Source organism: Phaethon lepturus, unplaced genomic scaffold (genome assembly GCF_000687285.1).
Source record: "Phaethon lepturus isolate BGI_N335 unplaced genomic scaffold, ASM68728v1 scaffold8183, whole genome shotgun sequence".
Taxonomy (NCBI): Eukaryota; Metazoa; Chordata; class Aves; order Phaethontiformes; family Phaethontidae; genus Phaethon; species Phaethon lepturus.
This window is the reverse complement of record NW_010526978.1, coordinates 5,493-18,346: the sequence shown is the minus strand read 5'-3', so window position 1 is coordinate 18,346 and position 12,854 is coordinate 5,493. Positions and strand designations below refer to the sequence as shown.

The following is a 12,854-nucleotide window of genomic DNA, read 5'->3' as shown; positions in this document are numbered from 1 at the left end:
GCCCTTCTTGTAGATAGGTGTCACATTGGCAAGCCTCCAGTCGTCTGGGACCTCCCCTGTTAACCAGGACTGCTGATAAAGGATGGAGAGTGGCCTGGCAAGCTCCTCCGCCAGCTCTCTCAGTACTCTCGGGTGGATGCCATCAGGCCCCATAGACTTGTGGGTGTCCAGGTGGTTTAGCATGTCCTTGACTGCTTCCTCCTGGATTATGAGGAGTATATTGTGCTCTCCACCCTCATGTTCCAGCTCAGGAGGCTGAATACCCTGCAGATACCTGGACTGGCTATTAAAGTCTGAGGCAAAGAAGGCATTAAGTACCTCAGCCTTTCCCTCATCCTTGGTGACAGTGTTCCCCGCCATATCCAGTAAGGGATGGAGATTCTACTTGCCTCTCTTTTTGCTGTTAATATGTTTGTAAAAACACTTTTTGTTATCCTTTATGACTGTGGCCAGCTTGAGTTCTAGCTGGGCTTTTGCCTTTCTAATTTTGTCTCTGCATGACCTAACAAGATCCTTGTACTCTTCGTGAGTTGCCTGCCCCTTCTTCCAGAGGTGATAAACTCTCCTCTTCTCCCTGAGTCCCAGCAAAATCTCCCTGTTCAGCCAGGCCAGTCGCCTTCCCCGCCAGCTCTTCTTACGGCACATGGGGACCGCCTGCTCCTGTGCCTTTAAGATTTCCTTCTTGAAGACTGTCCAGCCTTCCTGGACCCAAATATATACGTAAGAAATAGAAAAATAGTGTTTACTAATTTTCCCTTGCAATGAACTATCTTGCCATTACTTTGTTATTCAGTTTTTTATGACAGAAATATTCATGACAAGTTACTAGGACGTGATTTGACAGGAAGTATATGTTGGATATACAGTTCTTGTTTTACAGCGGTGACCTTTTTGGCTCCACAAAGACTGTTGTGTTAACCCTCCATCCCCCTCTTATATACATTCCTAGGATACAAAAGAATAAATAAGCGTAGAATCACCTCTGATCAGAATGACACGGCTTTAATTGCTTTCTGCTCTAAAAAGCCAAAGATTTTGAAAGTGGAAATAGTTGGAAAGGTGTTAAAAAGAAGAGGCCGGGGACAAAACAGAAACTTGCCACTTGTGTGATGAATTGGGATGTGTGGCCACATGACTGTATGCTTCCACCTATGTTTGGTTCTGCAGAATGCAGTAATATATATACATCTATAGGCTAGTGTTTCTTGTGAATTGGAGAAATTTGAATCCCTTGCCTACTGTCATACAGAGTAATAGAAACAAGTTATTCTACAAAACAGATGATGTGGTGGTTAGAAGCTTTGTTAAATGTGCATGTGTGGTGTCATTTTTCTTCATATTGTGAAGTGTGTACTTAGAGGCAGCTGTAACTCTCAGAGCCCCATCTCTGTGGAAAGTAGTACAGCTGAGTGCTGTTTTGTATAAAGACTTAAGAGTCAGTTGCTTGATCTTCCTAGAGCTCTTTTTGGAGCTTAAACTTTGTAACTTTGTGAGCTATGTATGATTTCTGTGACCTAATTAAACTGCCATCCATATGTCCGCTCCCTGATTCAGTTAGTCCTTGTTTTTTTGTATAGCTAAGCTTTCCCATTGTATGCTGCATGGGAGTTATAATTGCTTTTTATTGATATGCATTCTGTAGCATTTTTCTAAGTCTATAATGTCAAGATAGCAAAAGGCATGAGTTAACTTGCAGTACTGCTAAAACTCCTGTTGAAACATTAGTGAATCAAGAATCTGCCATCTTTTGTCTCCAAAAAACCCCACCTGTATCTTGTCAGCCTCTGGTTCAGCTTCAACAATGTTTCTGTTTCTTCAACTGATAAAAAACATTAAGATTTCTGCCCGCTGTCTTTAGTCCTCTGTCCTGGCAGACATTGATCTGATCTGTGTGTGCAGAAAAGTTATCCAAGACATTTCAGTAGGAGTTCTGACTTCCCTTGTTTGCTTTTTTTGGCCTTGTTTTGGGACTCTATCCAACGCAAAACCTATTGAATTCAAGAATATGACTGTTTCCACCTTTGTTCTATGGTGTCTTTCATGGTGCAGATGGGTAACAGAAGGTTGTTTAGAAATAGGCATTTTTAATTTTTCTGGTTCCTGTATCTCTGTTAACACTTACCAGCTATTTCTTTAATTAAATTTTCTGTCATGAAGTTTCATCTCTATTAATATTACAAAGCCTGTTATTTCTGGTTTTCTGCTGTTAGTCTTAGTGTTTTGTAAACATGTTTTAGGATAATTTGATGAAAACTCTTCTGTTTTTACCCTTTACTGACTTGGATTAACATTCTTTGCTCATAAAACTGGACTTTTTCTTACTCTTAAACGTTCAGGAGGTGTAAACTATTACAATATGTTTATATATTTAATACAGGTATGTCTAAATTTACTGTAGAATTTGAGGACTGAATTAAAAATTAAATGCTTAAACCTGGCAGCAGCAGCAAAATTTGCAGTTGTGAGAAGATTATTACAGATGCCATCTTCCAAATTGAATTTTGCATCAGCCCCAGGCAATCAAATTACAGTGTATTTTACTATGCAGTCTCTTCTGTCTTGGTATGAAAATTAAACTGTTTGCCTTCTTAGCAAAGATTGCCTTCAAACTACCTATGTGCAGCTGTAAAGCCCAGACCGAACTCCTTCTGTCCACAGACCTATCTGATCACTGAACAGGTAAAAACATACTCAAACAATAGAATGTTGCTTAATGCACATCACCAATTCCCCTTGTTCTCACAGGGAATTATTTCCATGTCCATGATTAGTTAGAATTTTTCTCTATTCTTTTCCATACCTTGGTTCTGTGAAAAAGATTCACAGCACAATCCCAGGTAGCTATATATGTGAACTCTCTCTGTGTGTATATGTATAAAAAAATAAGAAAAATTGTTGTGTCTCCTTGTATCTGATCACCTTTAAAACAGCAAGACTATGAATTTTACATTTTTCTGTATTTTTTTTCTATTTTCTCCATTCCTCTGTAGAGTCTCTCTACCTAGTTATTCTTAGTTTGGTGCTGGTCGGTGCACTTATTTTCCTTTGTTGTCCTTCTATTTGGCAATAAGTACAATGCTTTGACCTTTTATTCTTGATTTCAGAGAAATCACGCATTTTCCAAGTCTTCTATATACAAACATAAAGTTTAATTACAAAACATTTCTTGAAAATAATGCATTCTGGATTTTTAGGGAAAATAGTATGGGTGTGCAGTAATTAGGAAATGGAGAAGACAGGAATTTTATTTAAGATCTTGGGTTTATTCAAGAAATCTGGGAATTTGAAGATGAGTAGATTTTTTGATATGTTGGTCTTGGGATGTTCTGCTTCAGACATCTCAAAGAGATCAGTTTGGTTTTGTGCAATGTTAAAACCCGTACTGATTAATATCAGCATCTATTAACTAAAGTAAACTCTTGGATAGCTCTACCAGAATTCTTAGAAAAAAATTTGAATCAGTAATCTTACTATTTCAGAGAGATGGACTTTTAGTCAGTACCATATTTTACTGACAATATGAAACCATAAATTTGGAAAAATTGTTTATTAAAACTTTCTTCTAGTTAGTCCTCTTATATAAGGAACTGACAGGAATATACAAAATATATCCATTTGACATTCAGATTTTAAATGTACTAAAATTGTTACTAGATGTTAGTTTTGGTTTCTGGTCAGTTTTGGTTTTCTTATTTTTTTATCTCATTCAGGCCCATTTCAGAAGCAAAAGAAACCTCAAAACAAATGACAAAAACAGCGTGACAATATTTAAATTCTCAAACATGCAATTTTATTTTCTGATATTTCATGATTATTTTTTGTCCTTCTATTTGGAAAGCCATACAATTTAAAATGAAAGTGTGGTATACAGTGTCATGTAAACATTTAATACTTGAAAGTGATGGTCAAATTAAAAGAAAATTCCAGTTGCTAATTAAGATTTCTTTAAGATTCAGTTAAATTAATGGAATAGTAAAAGTGTTGAAATGTACATTATTTAAGAAGACTTTATCCTGAATTCCTTTAGTTGTAAATAGTTATTTTACAGTGGCAGCATGCAACAACAATAGTCACAATTAATCTTAAGTTTTTGTTTGACTTTGTCTATTTATGTAATAGCATTTTACCTCACTGGTATTAAGTGTGTGTTAGGATTTCTCTGTCCTTAACCAAAGTTATTCAGAAAATCAGAAAGTCTAATTTAATGAGGTCTGTCTTTCTTTGCTGTAAGGACATATGACATAGAATGAACAAGAAAGCTGCCCAGTTTAAGTGTTACTTTCACATATTCTTTCTCCAGATTGCTATATGAAGCTGTACATAATATAAACACATATTCTTGTCTCTAGTTAGTCACATTATAGTTAATGACCATATGGTCATTATGGTATAAGATCTACTGTCTGTTGTATTTATATTCCTCAAGCATATTGTTCCTTCAACTTCACAGTGTGTTAAACTATTTCAAAGGGAAAAAAATCCTTTCCCTCTTGTTTCTGGTTGTCCTATCAAGTGTAACCTTGGACCCTTATAGAGCAATTAGACCAGCCTCTATCCCCTCCTTTGTAATGAGGTTTCTTGCATTTCTGAGTCTATAACCCTTTAGTCTTCCCTAATGGGACATCATTATTCTGAAAGAAACAATGTAAATGTAAATGAATATTCTCATTAACGAGTCACAGAGAAACCTTTAGTGGTAGCGCTGTGGTAATTCTGCTTGTTATTTCTCTGGTATTCCATGCAGATTTTTTTTTTTTATAATTCATTATTAGTATTCAAAATTACTTCTTCTTTAATTCTGCATGTCTTTCATAATCCAGTGTTCCAACTAGTTCAACCATGTCCTTGTTTTATTCTCCAGGAACCACCTGTGAAACGTTCAAGGTCTCTGTCCCCAAAGAGCTCTTTTAGAAAGTCAGAGGAGCTAAGGAAGCTTGAAATAGCTGAAAGGAAGATTGAAAATTTAGAGAAGACACTACAGCTAAAGGTGAACATGAAAAAAATAAAAATTAAAAACCCCCTTTTAGCCATAAGCTTGCATAGATAAAGATATAACAAAATAAAGAGACATTTTAGAAATGCAAAATGCACATATCGTTATGGACTCTAAGTGTATTAGCCTAAGAAAGCACTCTTGGTTAGTTTGCTGTTTTCCTTTACTGCTAGGCATCTTGTGTTTGGTACTCCTGCAGTCCTATGGAAGCCTAATCCGAGCTGTCATCAATACGTGCTTGTTAAATACATTTTCAAAAGTTGTGTCTGAGAATATATACTCTGAGAAATTAATGTATTCCTATAGAAATAAAGTGAAGCAGAAAGTACAACGAAATTTTTCTTTTTTTCTAACAGAGAAGCCAATATTTTAAAATGCGAAGTCAATTACTTGGAACAGATTTACCCTTTGTATTCTTAGAACTTACGGCTCGGAAGTTGTTCTAACAAATGCTGTAACCCACCCTCAACAAACACCACCACACCCACCTCCCTCTCCCCCCACGCCCCGGCCTTGGTAGAAGAACATAATTGGGCATGTATTACAACTTCCCTTTTATAGATTTTTGTTGGTTTGGCTTTGTGGGGGTTTTTTTACATCAAAAGCAGTATCTTTTAAATTACCTATTGTTTTAAAAATGCAAAACTCAGACATGGAGTCATATTTCTTAACATTTACGATTACCTTTAGTAACGTTTAAGTGTCTTGCACATAAAGCAGAAGTATAGTCGGGGATGAAGTCCAAGAGACCCAAGTCATGTCCTTGTTCCTCCCATCTCCGAAACAGATACTCCTCTCCTCTCCCTCTCCTCTCCCTCTCCTCTCCTGCTTTCATTTTTCTCATCTTTCATCTTCTCCTCCCTCCTCTCTCCTCTGTCTTCTCTCTGTCCCCTCTCCTCTCTTTTACCTTCTTTTTTGTTGTTGCTTATGTTTGTTCAGAATTAGGGAATTTGAAAGATATTTTCAGTATATGTAGCCTAAAGCAGAACTGGTTATATTGAACATGCTGTGATAGATGTCAGATAAGTAGAAGAAAATTGGGGAGCCCTACAAACCATAGTTCTGAGCTCCTGCCTCATGCAAAAAGATGCTTTTATGTGATAAATCAATTTTAGAAAAAATATGAGTCGTAATTATGTTTTAGCACAAATACAAAAGTTCATCACCCTCTATACTTGACAGAGTTTGTCTTAACACATGTGGAGTATATGAACAGGAAAGAGGATTTAGACTTCAAATTCGGCCTTACAGGCCATCTTACTCCTTGTTACTGGGAGTCAGAAGATTAATTTTGTTTTGTTTTTCCTCTCTGTTGAGAAACCTAAGGCATATCCTACCAGCTCTACCTGAGGACTGGCCTTTGGCAAGCCTCCTATTTGTTACTCTTAGTTGGCCTGCCAGACACTGATAATACAGATTATTCTGGCACTGTGGACTGTCCCAGCTGTGTCCCCTCCCAATTTCTTGTGTGCGCCCATGCTACTTGCTGGTGGGGTGATGTGAGAAGGAGAAAAGGCCTTGTTGTGTAAGCACTGCTCAGTAGTAACAAAACTATCTCTATACTGTCAGCACTGTTTTCAGCACGGATCCAAAACATAGCCCCATACTAGCTACTATGAAGAAAATTAACTCTATTCCAGACAAAACCAGCAAAAGAAGAGAAAGGATTGTTATTCTCTCTGCATGACCTCATAACATAATTTTTACCATTCACCATACTGCCTTTGTCATTTCTTCTGTTTCATCTTAAAGCATAGTTTAGTAATCTGTGCAGCTTTATTATGTTGTAAGTGTGGGATCTCTATTTATGACAGCTGTTAATCCATGAGGTCTTTAAGGACTAAGTCATATCTCCCCATGAAACTGAATATATGAACTCCTTGCATTTTTCCTAGGAAACCGACTTGGCTTCTTTTGTAGAATGCTTTAATTGATTGAAAAGAAGCTGTAGAGGCCCGGGTCAACATATTAAACACTGTTGTGGCACTACATTCAGAATGCAATTGCCAGCATGACAGTGAACTCAGCTGTCATAACATTAACATCAGAATAATTCTATTGGTATTGTATGATTCCTTATATTAACCTCCTCTCAGGCATTGCTTCCAACAAAGAATAATGCATGTGATCAACGTTTTTGAAACTGGCATTTGCATTATTGCCTCCTCAAGCAAAGTGTTGAATATATGATTACTTGAAATATACTTCCTCAGAAAAATGCTTGCTCTATCAATAAACATACTGGTGATGCATATCTTGAAGATGAAATTGTGGCTTTATCCATCAGTCCTTTTGAAAAATTGGTTAGAATTTAAAAAAAAAAAGATGAACAGCTTTTTTTATGGGATTGTCAGGAACAGGAATATTTGATGCCCCAATCATTATTACAAAGGAAAGGAAAAAGGCAAGGTCCCATTCAGTTTTTTCTAGTTCTCCTCAGCCTACTAATTTCTGGCCACGTAAAGTTAGCCCTTACTGTCTTTATTGCTAATATAAATAGGATAATCATGTAAATTTGGAGTGTCCATAGTTTTGGTACAGAATCATCTTAATTTCTGCACTCCAGGACTGTTGTGGTTTAACCCCAGCCACTAAATAAACCCCACACAGCTGCTCATCACCACCCCCCCACACACAACCCCAGTGGGATGAGGGAGAGAATCAGAAGAGTAAGAGTAAGTGAGAAAACTCATGGGTTGAGATAAAGACAGTTTAACAAGTAAAGCAAAAGCCACGCACAAGCAAAGCAAAACAAGGAATTCATTCACCACTCCCCATGGACAGGCAGGTGTTCAGCCATCTCCAGGGAAGCAGGGCTGCATCACGTGTAACAGTTACTTGGGAAGACAAAATGCCATCACTCCGTATGTCCACCCCTTCCTTCTTCTTCCCCCAGCTTTATATGCTGAGCATGTTGTCATATGGTATGGAATATCCTTTGGTCAGTTGGGGTCAGCTGTCCCGGCTGTGTCCCTTCCCAGCTTCTTGTGCACCCCCAGCCAACTCGCTGTTGAGGCAGTATAAGAAGCAGAAAAGGCCTTGGCTCTGTGCAAGCACTGCTCAGCAATAATGAAACATCCCTATATTATCAACAGTTTTCAACACAAATCCAAAACACAGCCCCATACTAGCTACTATGAAGGAAAATTAAGTCTATCCCAAACCAAAACCAGCACAAGGACATACTGAAAAGTAACAGAGCATGCCTGATTGCACCCTTTTTAGGGAAGATAATGTCAAAGTGAATAATAATATTTAATGGATTTTGAATAACAAATTATGGAGCTGGTACTTAGAATGTTCTGAAGCATAAGTACATCAATCTACTGTTGGTCTTTAAGAAGTGGCTAGGAGTTTGGTTGTTGAGAGTTAGATGTTTTATATGAACTAAGAATATGTTCTCCCTTATTATCTTTCTAGAACTGCAATCCCTGATGTAGCCTAGAGGAGATATTCCTGGCTTTAACTGGCAAATTTTCAAAAGCAATAAATCTTCCCTTTGAGTTTTCTCATCCTTTTTTGTTTAAAGTTCTAAAATTGTGGAGAATTAGAAATAGAATATGTGGATCAGTCTTTAGGACCACCTTAATACTTGTTTATGAGAGGGTGGGCACACTGCTATATTTAGTTTAGATTTCATATATAATACTGTTCCAGGTATGGTGTTCAGATGCTGAAAATAATATTAATATTGTGGCTTTTCCATAGAACCATAGAATCTTGGAAGGGACCTTTAAAGGTCAATAACCTTTAAAAAAAGGTTACAAAAAGTTAAGTTCCACTTAAATACTTGTGGAAAAAACTATTTTGGTCAGGAAAAACCTAATGGTCTGGTTCCTCACTTCTTGTCAGCCTAAGAAGAGTAGTCAAAGAATTGAATCAGTATATTTTTTAAATTCAATTTTTACTGTAACTAAGCTGTTGCAGGTCAATTTAAAAAACTTTTGAAGTAGTGATTAGAACCTTTTGGCTTGTCTGAGCTCTTTGCAAATAACAAAATGACTTTTTTTCACAGGCAGTTGGGTTCTTCCTCCTGCAGACTGGAATTTTTGTCTTGTGTTATGGCATGGGAAGCACTATAGAATTACAGTGGAGAGCTGGAGAATAACCTAGAAATCCAGCACTGCTAGAGATGGTTGTTCTGTCCCATTTCTGTCAATATATGGAAAACTGTATACAAGACAGTTTAATTATTAAAAAATATAACATAATTCAATCAGAGAGAGATGGAACTGAGATAATGGAAATTGGCATTTTTATTACTTCATCAATAAGTTTATTACATAATGTATTTAATAAATTTATTAATTTATTAGTACATATCAATAAATCTATTACATTTAAAGTTCTGAAGTGCTTAATAATTCAATAAAAGAGAGTGATTAGGATAGTTAATTGCCTAATTTCTATTTCTGTGAGAGCAGAGCAACTGATAAGGGAAGGGAATAACTGAAACAGAATGGATAATAGAACAGGGTAAGCAATAATGAAAAATGTAGATTCATAAATAGGAAAGGCCAAATTCTACACTTGGTTGCATCTCTGAAAGGGCATTGACACTAATAAACTTCTGAGGATTTATGCTGAAAACATTATTTTCCAGTACCTTGCCAGACCTGATCAGTTTTGACTAGCACCATCAAACAATCTCAGAACAATGGTTTCATGAACTTCTCAGGAAAACACAGCATCTATAATCAGATTCTTATAAAAATTTCATGTTGTAGTGGCAAGCAAAGCTTGATGATAGTCTCTATGTCTTTTGTCATAAATTTCTTTTGCTATTTGTGTGATTGTTTTTAATACCATTATAGTATTGATATTGCCACATAAAACCAGTCAAAAGTACTTCTTAAGCAATTCTAAATTTAGAAATATGTCTGGTTTAGAGATTGTTTCAGAAAAAATAGCAACACCACTTTGGAAAAATATTTAACACTAAGGTCAGTTTGGTAGCTGCTTGTGTTCCTAAACCTGCTTTTTGTTTTGCCTGAATTGCTTCCAGAAAACTTCTGAATTTTATATATAGAAGCATCTGGAGTTTTAGCTGGTATCTTTCAGTTTTGGTTATGCATCGTGAAAACTGGGCTACATTTAAAAGCCAAGCTTAGTCTATGTTCTGTGTAGTTAGCACTACTGTAGAAACCCTTGCCATGTTTTTATAGTTTTATAGTTTTGTATGTTTTATAGTAAGATTTAATTATTATTGCTTGCAGCTTAGACTATTGGTGTGTCTTATTCATTGACTAATGCTGAAAAGACCTTCTTGCCTATAAGCAGTAAATGCATGCAAATAAAGTATTGTGATTTATTTAGAGGTTAAGGAACATGTTCTGTAGGTGCCCTACAAGCAGAGCTTCCATTGAACTGGAGATGAAGCACTGAGGGCAAATTTTACTACAGGATAACGTCTGGTGAATTTTTTACTGCTGTATGCCAGAATTTGACTTGGTTTATGCTGTGGAATGTCCTCCTCTTAATGTTCATTTTTTTCAAAGCACAGTATTGTCACGTAGGAAAATCTTTTTTAAAACTTGCATGACATTCTCGTGTAATATAAATCAAGGTATATCTTACTTTTCCTTCTGTAAAAAGAGAGTACATTTTTTTCATATGGTTTTGATTATATAAAAGCTATTGCAAAAAAATGTTTTTATTTTTTGTTTGTTACATAACTAGAGGACAAAGTCTGGGTATTGCAGGTTTATATACATTTACAGAAATAAATTAATATATGAGGAAATCCTGAAGCCATTTTAAATTAGGGGTTTTTGATGTGGACTTCAAAAATGCATAGATTAGTTTTCCATGGGGGAAAAAAAGTAAGGAGGAAAAGACAGTGCCAATAATCCTTTTTCAGTCTTTGTATTTTTAGGTGTGTTAGGCCAATGCACTCACAAGATGAAACCTAACATTTTGGTAGTAAATTTTTTAAAACTTCTCAGTAACATAAAAAAAAAATTAAGTAAATTTTGCAAAATTAGCAAAATTTGCCAAGATAGCAATAAGAAAAATTTGATCTGAGGAATTTGATTCCTGACCTTTCTATTTAGATTTCTGAGGGTCTTAATAGGTACTTAAACAGAACTTTTGTTTCATGTGATCTGTATGAATGTCTCTCACATTTTACCCTACTCTAATTTTGTTTTTCTGGTGCTATATAGACTCGAGAAACTGATGAGCTAAGAGCAGCCCATGAAAAACACAAAGAGAGGCTGCAGATGTTACAGACCAACTACAGAGCTCTAAAAGAGCAATTAAAGCAGTGGGAAGAGGGTGATAGCAGGTAAGTTACATAGCTCATTAAAAATGTTTCCCTTACACAAGAAATTTGAACAGAACTATTGTATAGGTATTCAAAAGATAACTTGATTTGAAGAAAGAAACTACTATGTGTTGATGAAGACTTTATCCTTTGTTAAAGCCAAATACATGGCATACCCCTCTATGAGAAAAATTACAGTTGAAACCAAGAGTAAAATGTATTGAGCTGACACCTTGACTTATTTCATTTAGGTTCTCATTGTGAGCCTGAGTATTGGACAAAGGTCTGCTAGGGCTGCTTATTTATGCTTGTCTAATTCCCCAGTTGATTAATTTGTTAGCTGTGTATCTTTTTAATTTTCTATAATAGAAAAATTGCTCCCTATGTTTCAAATAGTTTTAAAAAATAATTTTATTCATTAAACAATATAGAAATAACAGCCTCTCTAACTGCAATGCTTCAGATATTAACTGAAGCTAATCCTAAAATCCCCTTCTTAATAGGAAAAAAGAGTATGTGCATGAAAAGCAGGATGTTTTAATCTTAAATTACTATAAAATCAATTTTTTCTGATCATTCCACAAAAATATTGCAATAATATCTTTATTAATAGAAAGCAGAAAGACTTTACAACATCAAAATTTAAATAATGAATATTTTATGTGTAATTCCCCCTTAAATTCTATACAGAACAGTGAAAATTTTATGCAGGATTTCTTTTTTTTTAAGGTCTTAGTAGAGAACTTGGATTTTTGGTAAAGTAACACATTTGGAGGTATGAAGGCATTTCTTATCATTTCAGTTTTCAGACACTGCTGAGGTACAGTTTTTCAGGCCCTATTTCAAGAAAGTAATTTGAGCAGGTCCTTACATCCTGGTGGCTTTAGTAGGACTTCAGCATGCGCCCACAGTTCAGTAAACATATGTGTTTTACTAAAAATAATTATTTTTGTAATTAGAGCAATACTGACTAATCTTGACACAAACATTGTAACTCTGTCTAACCGAAATGAGAGTTACAGAAATTGCTGTAGAACTGGTAGTCCACGGTGACATAAAGGGTCCTACTGTGAATGATAAACTATCCCTCATCTATAAATTGGCCTATGCTTTGGCCTATCTGAGTAGATTTGCATTGGTTTGTAATACTATGATATTTCCTTAACAATGATTTGTCTTTTAAAAAGAAAAAAAAAGTGTGGATTAAAATAATGGTAAGGTACACATCTGCTATGGGCATTGGTAGCACAAGAAGACTTTTTAAAATATCAAAGCATAAATAACAGATTTGTTTAAATTAGAATGAAAAGGTTTTGTTTATTTAGGAAAAACATGGATGATTTTATCTTCTAACTCACTGTTTTAAATTCAGTACAAGCTGGAAATGCCTGAAACTTACTGGATGATAGTTACTTTATGCAATGAAAGGATTTAATTCTGTGTCTAAAGCTACATAGGCATTCATGGTCCACCAAGAGGCCAAGGCTGAAATAATACAAAAATTCAACCTAGATAAAGAAAGTAAAATCAAACTTGATATACAGTAAAGCACTGAGTGTTCTGGTTCTGACAGTTCAGAAAAAAAAGGAAGAAAAG

The 12,854-nt window shown here is 35.6% G+C and overlaps 1 protein-coding gene across 1 annotated transcript in view; it reads left to right on the top strand.

Moving 5' to 3' along the window:
- LOC104617822 (centlein-like) overlaps positions 1-12,854 on the top strand; it is a gene marked incomplete at both ends in the record, with an annotated part of 76,930 nt that overhangs the window by 62,666 nt on the left and 1,410 nt on the right. The window contains 2 exons of the mRNA XM_010283243.1: positions 4,862-4,987; positions 11,158-11,279. Of these exons, the coding sequence (XP_010281545.1) occupies positions 4,862-4,987; positions 11,158-11,279 (248 nt within the window). The remainder of the gene's footprint in view (positions 1-4,861; positions 4,988-11,157; positions 11,280-12,854) is intronic.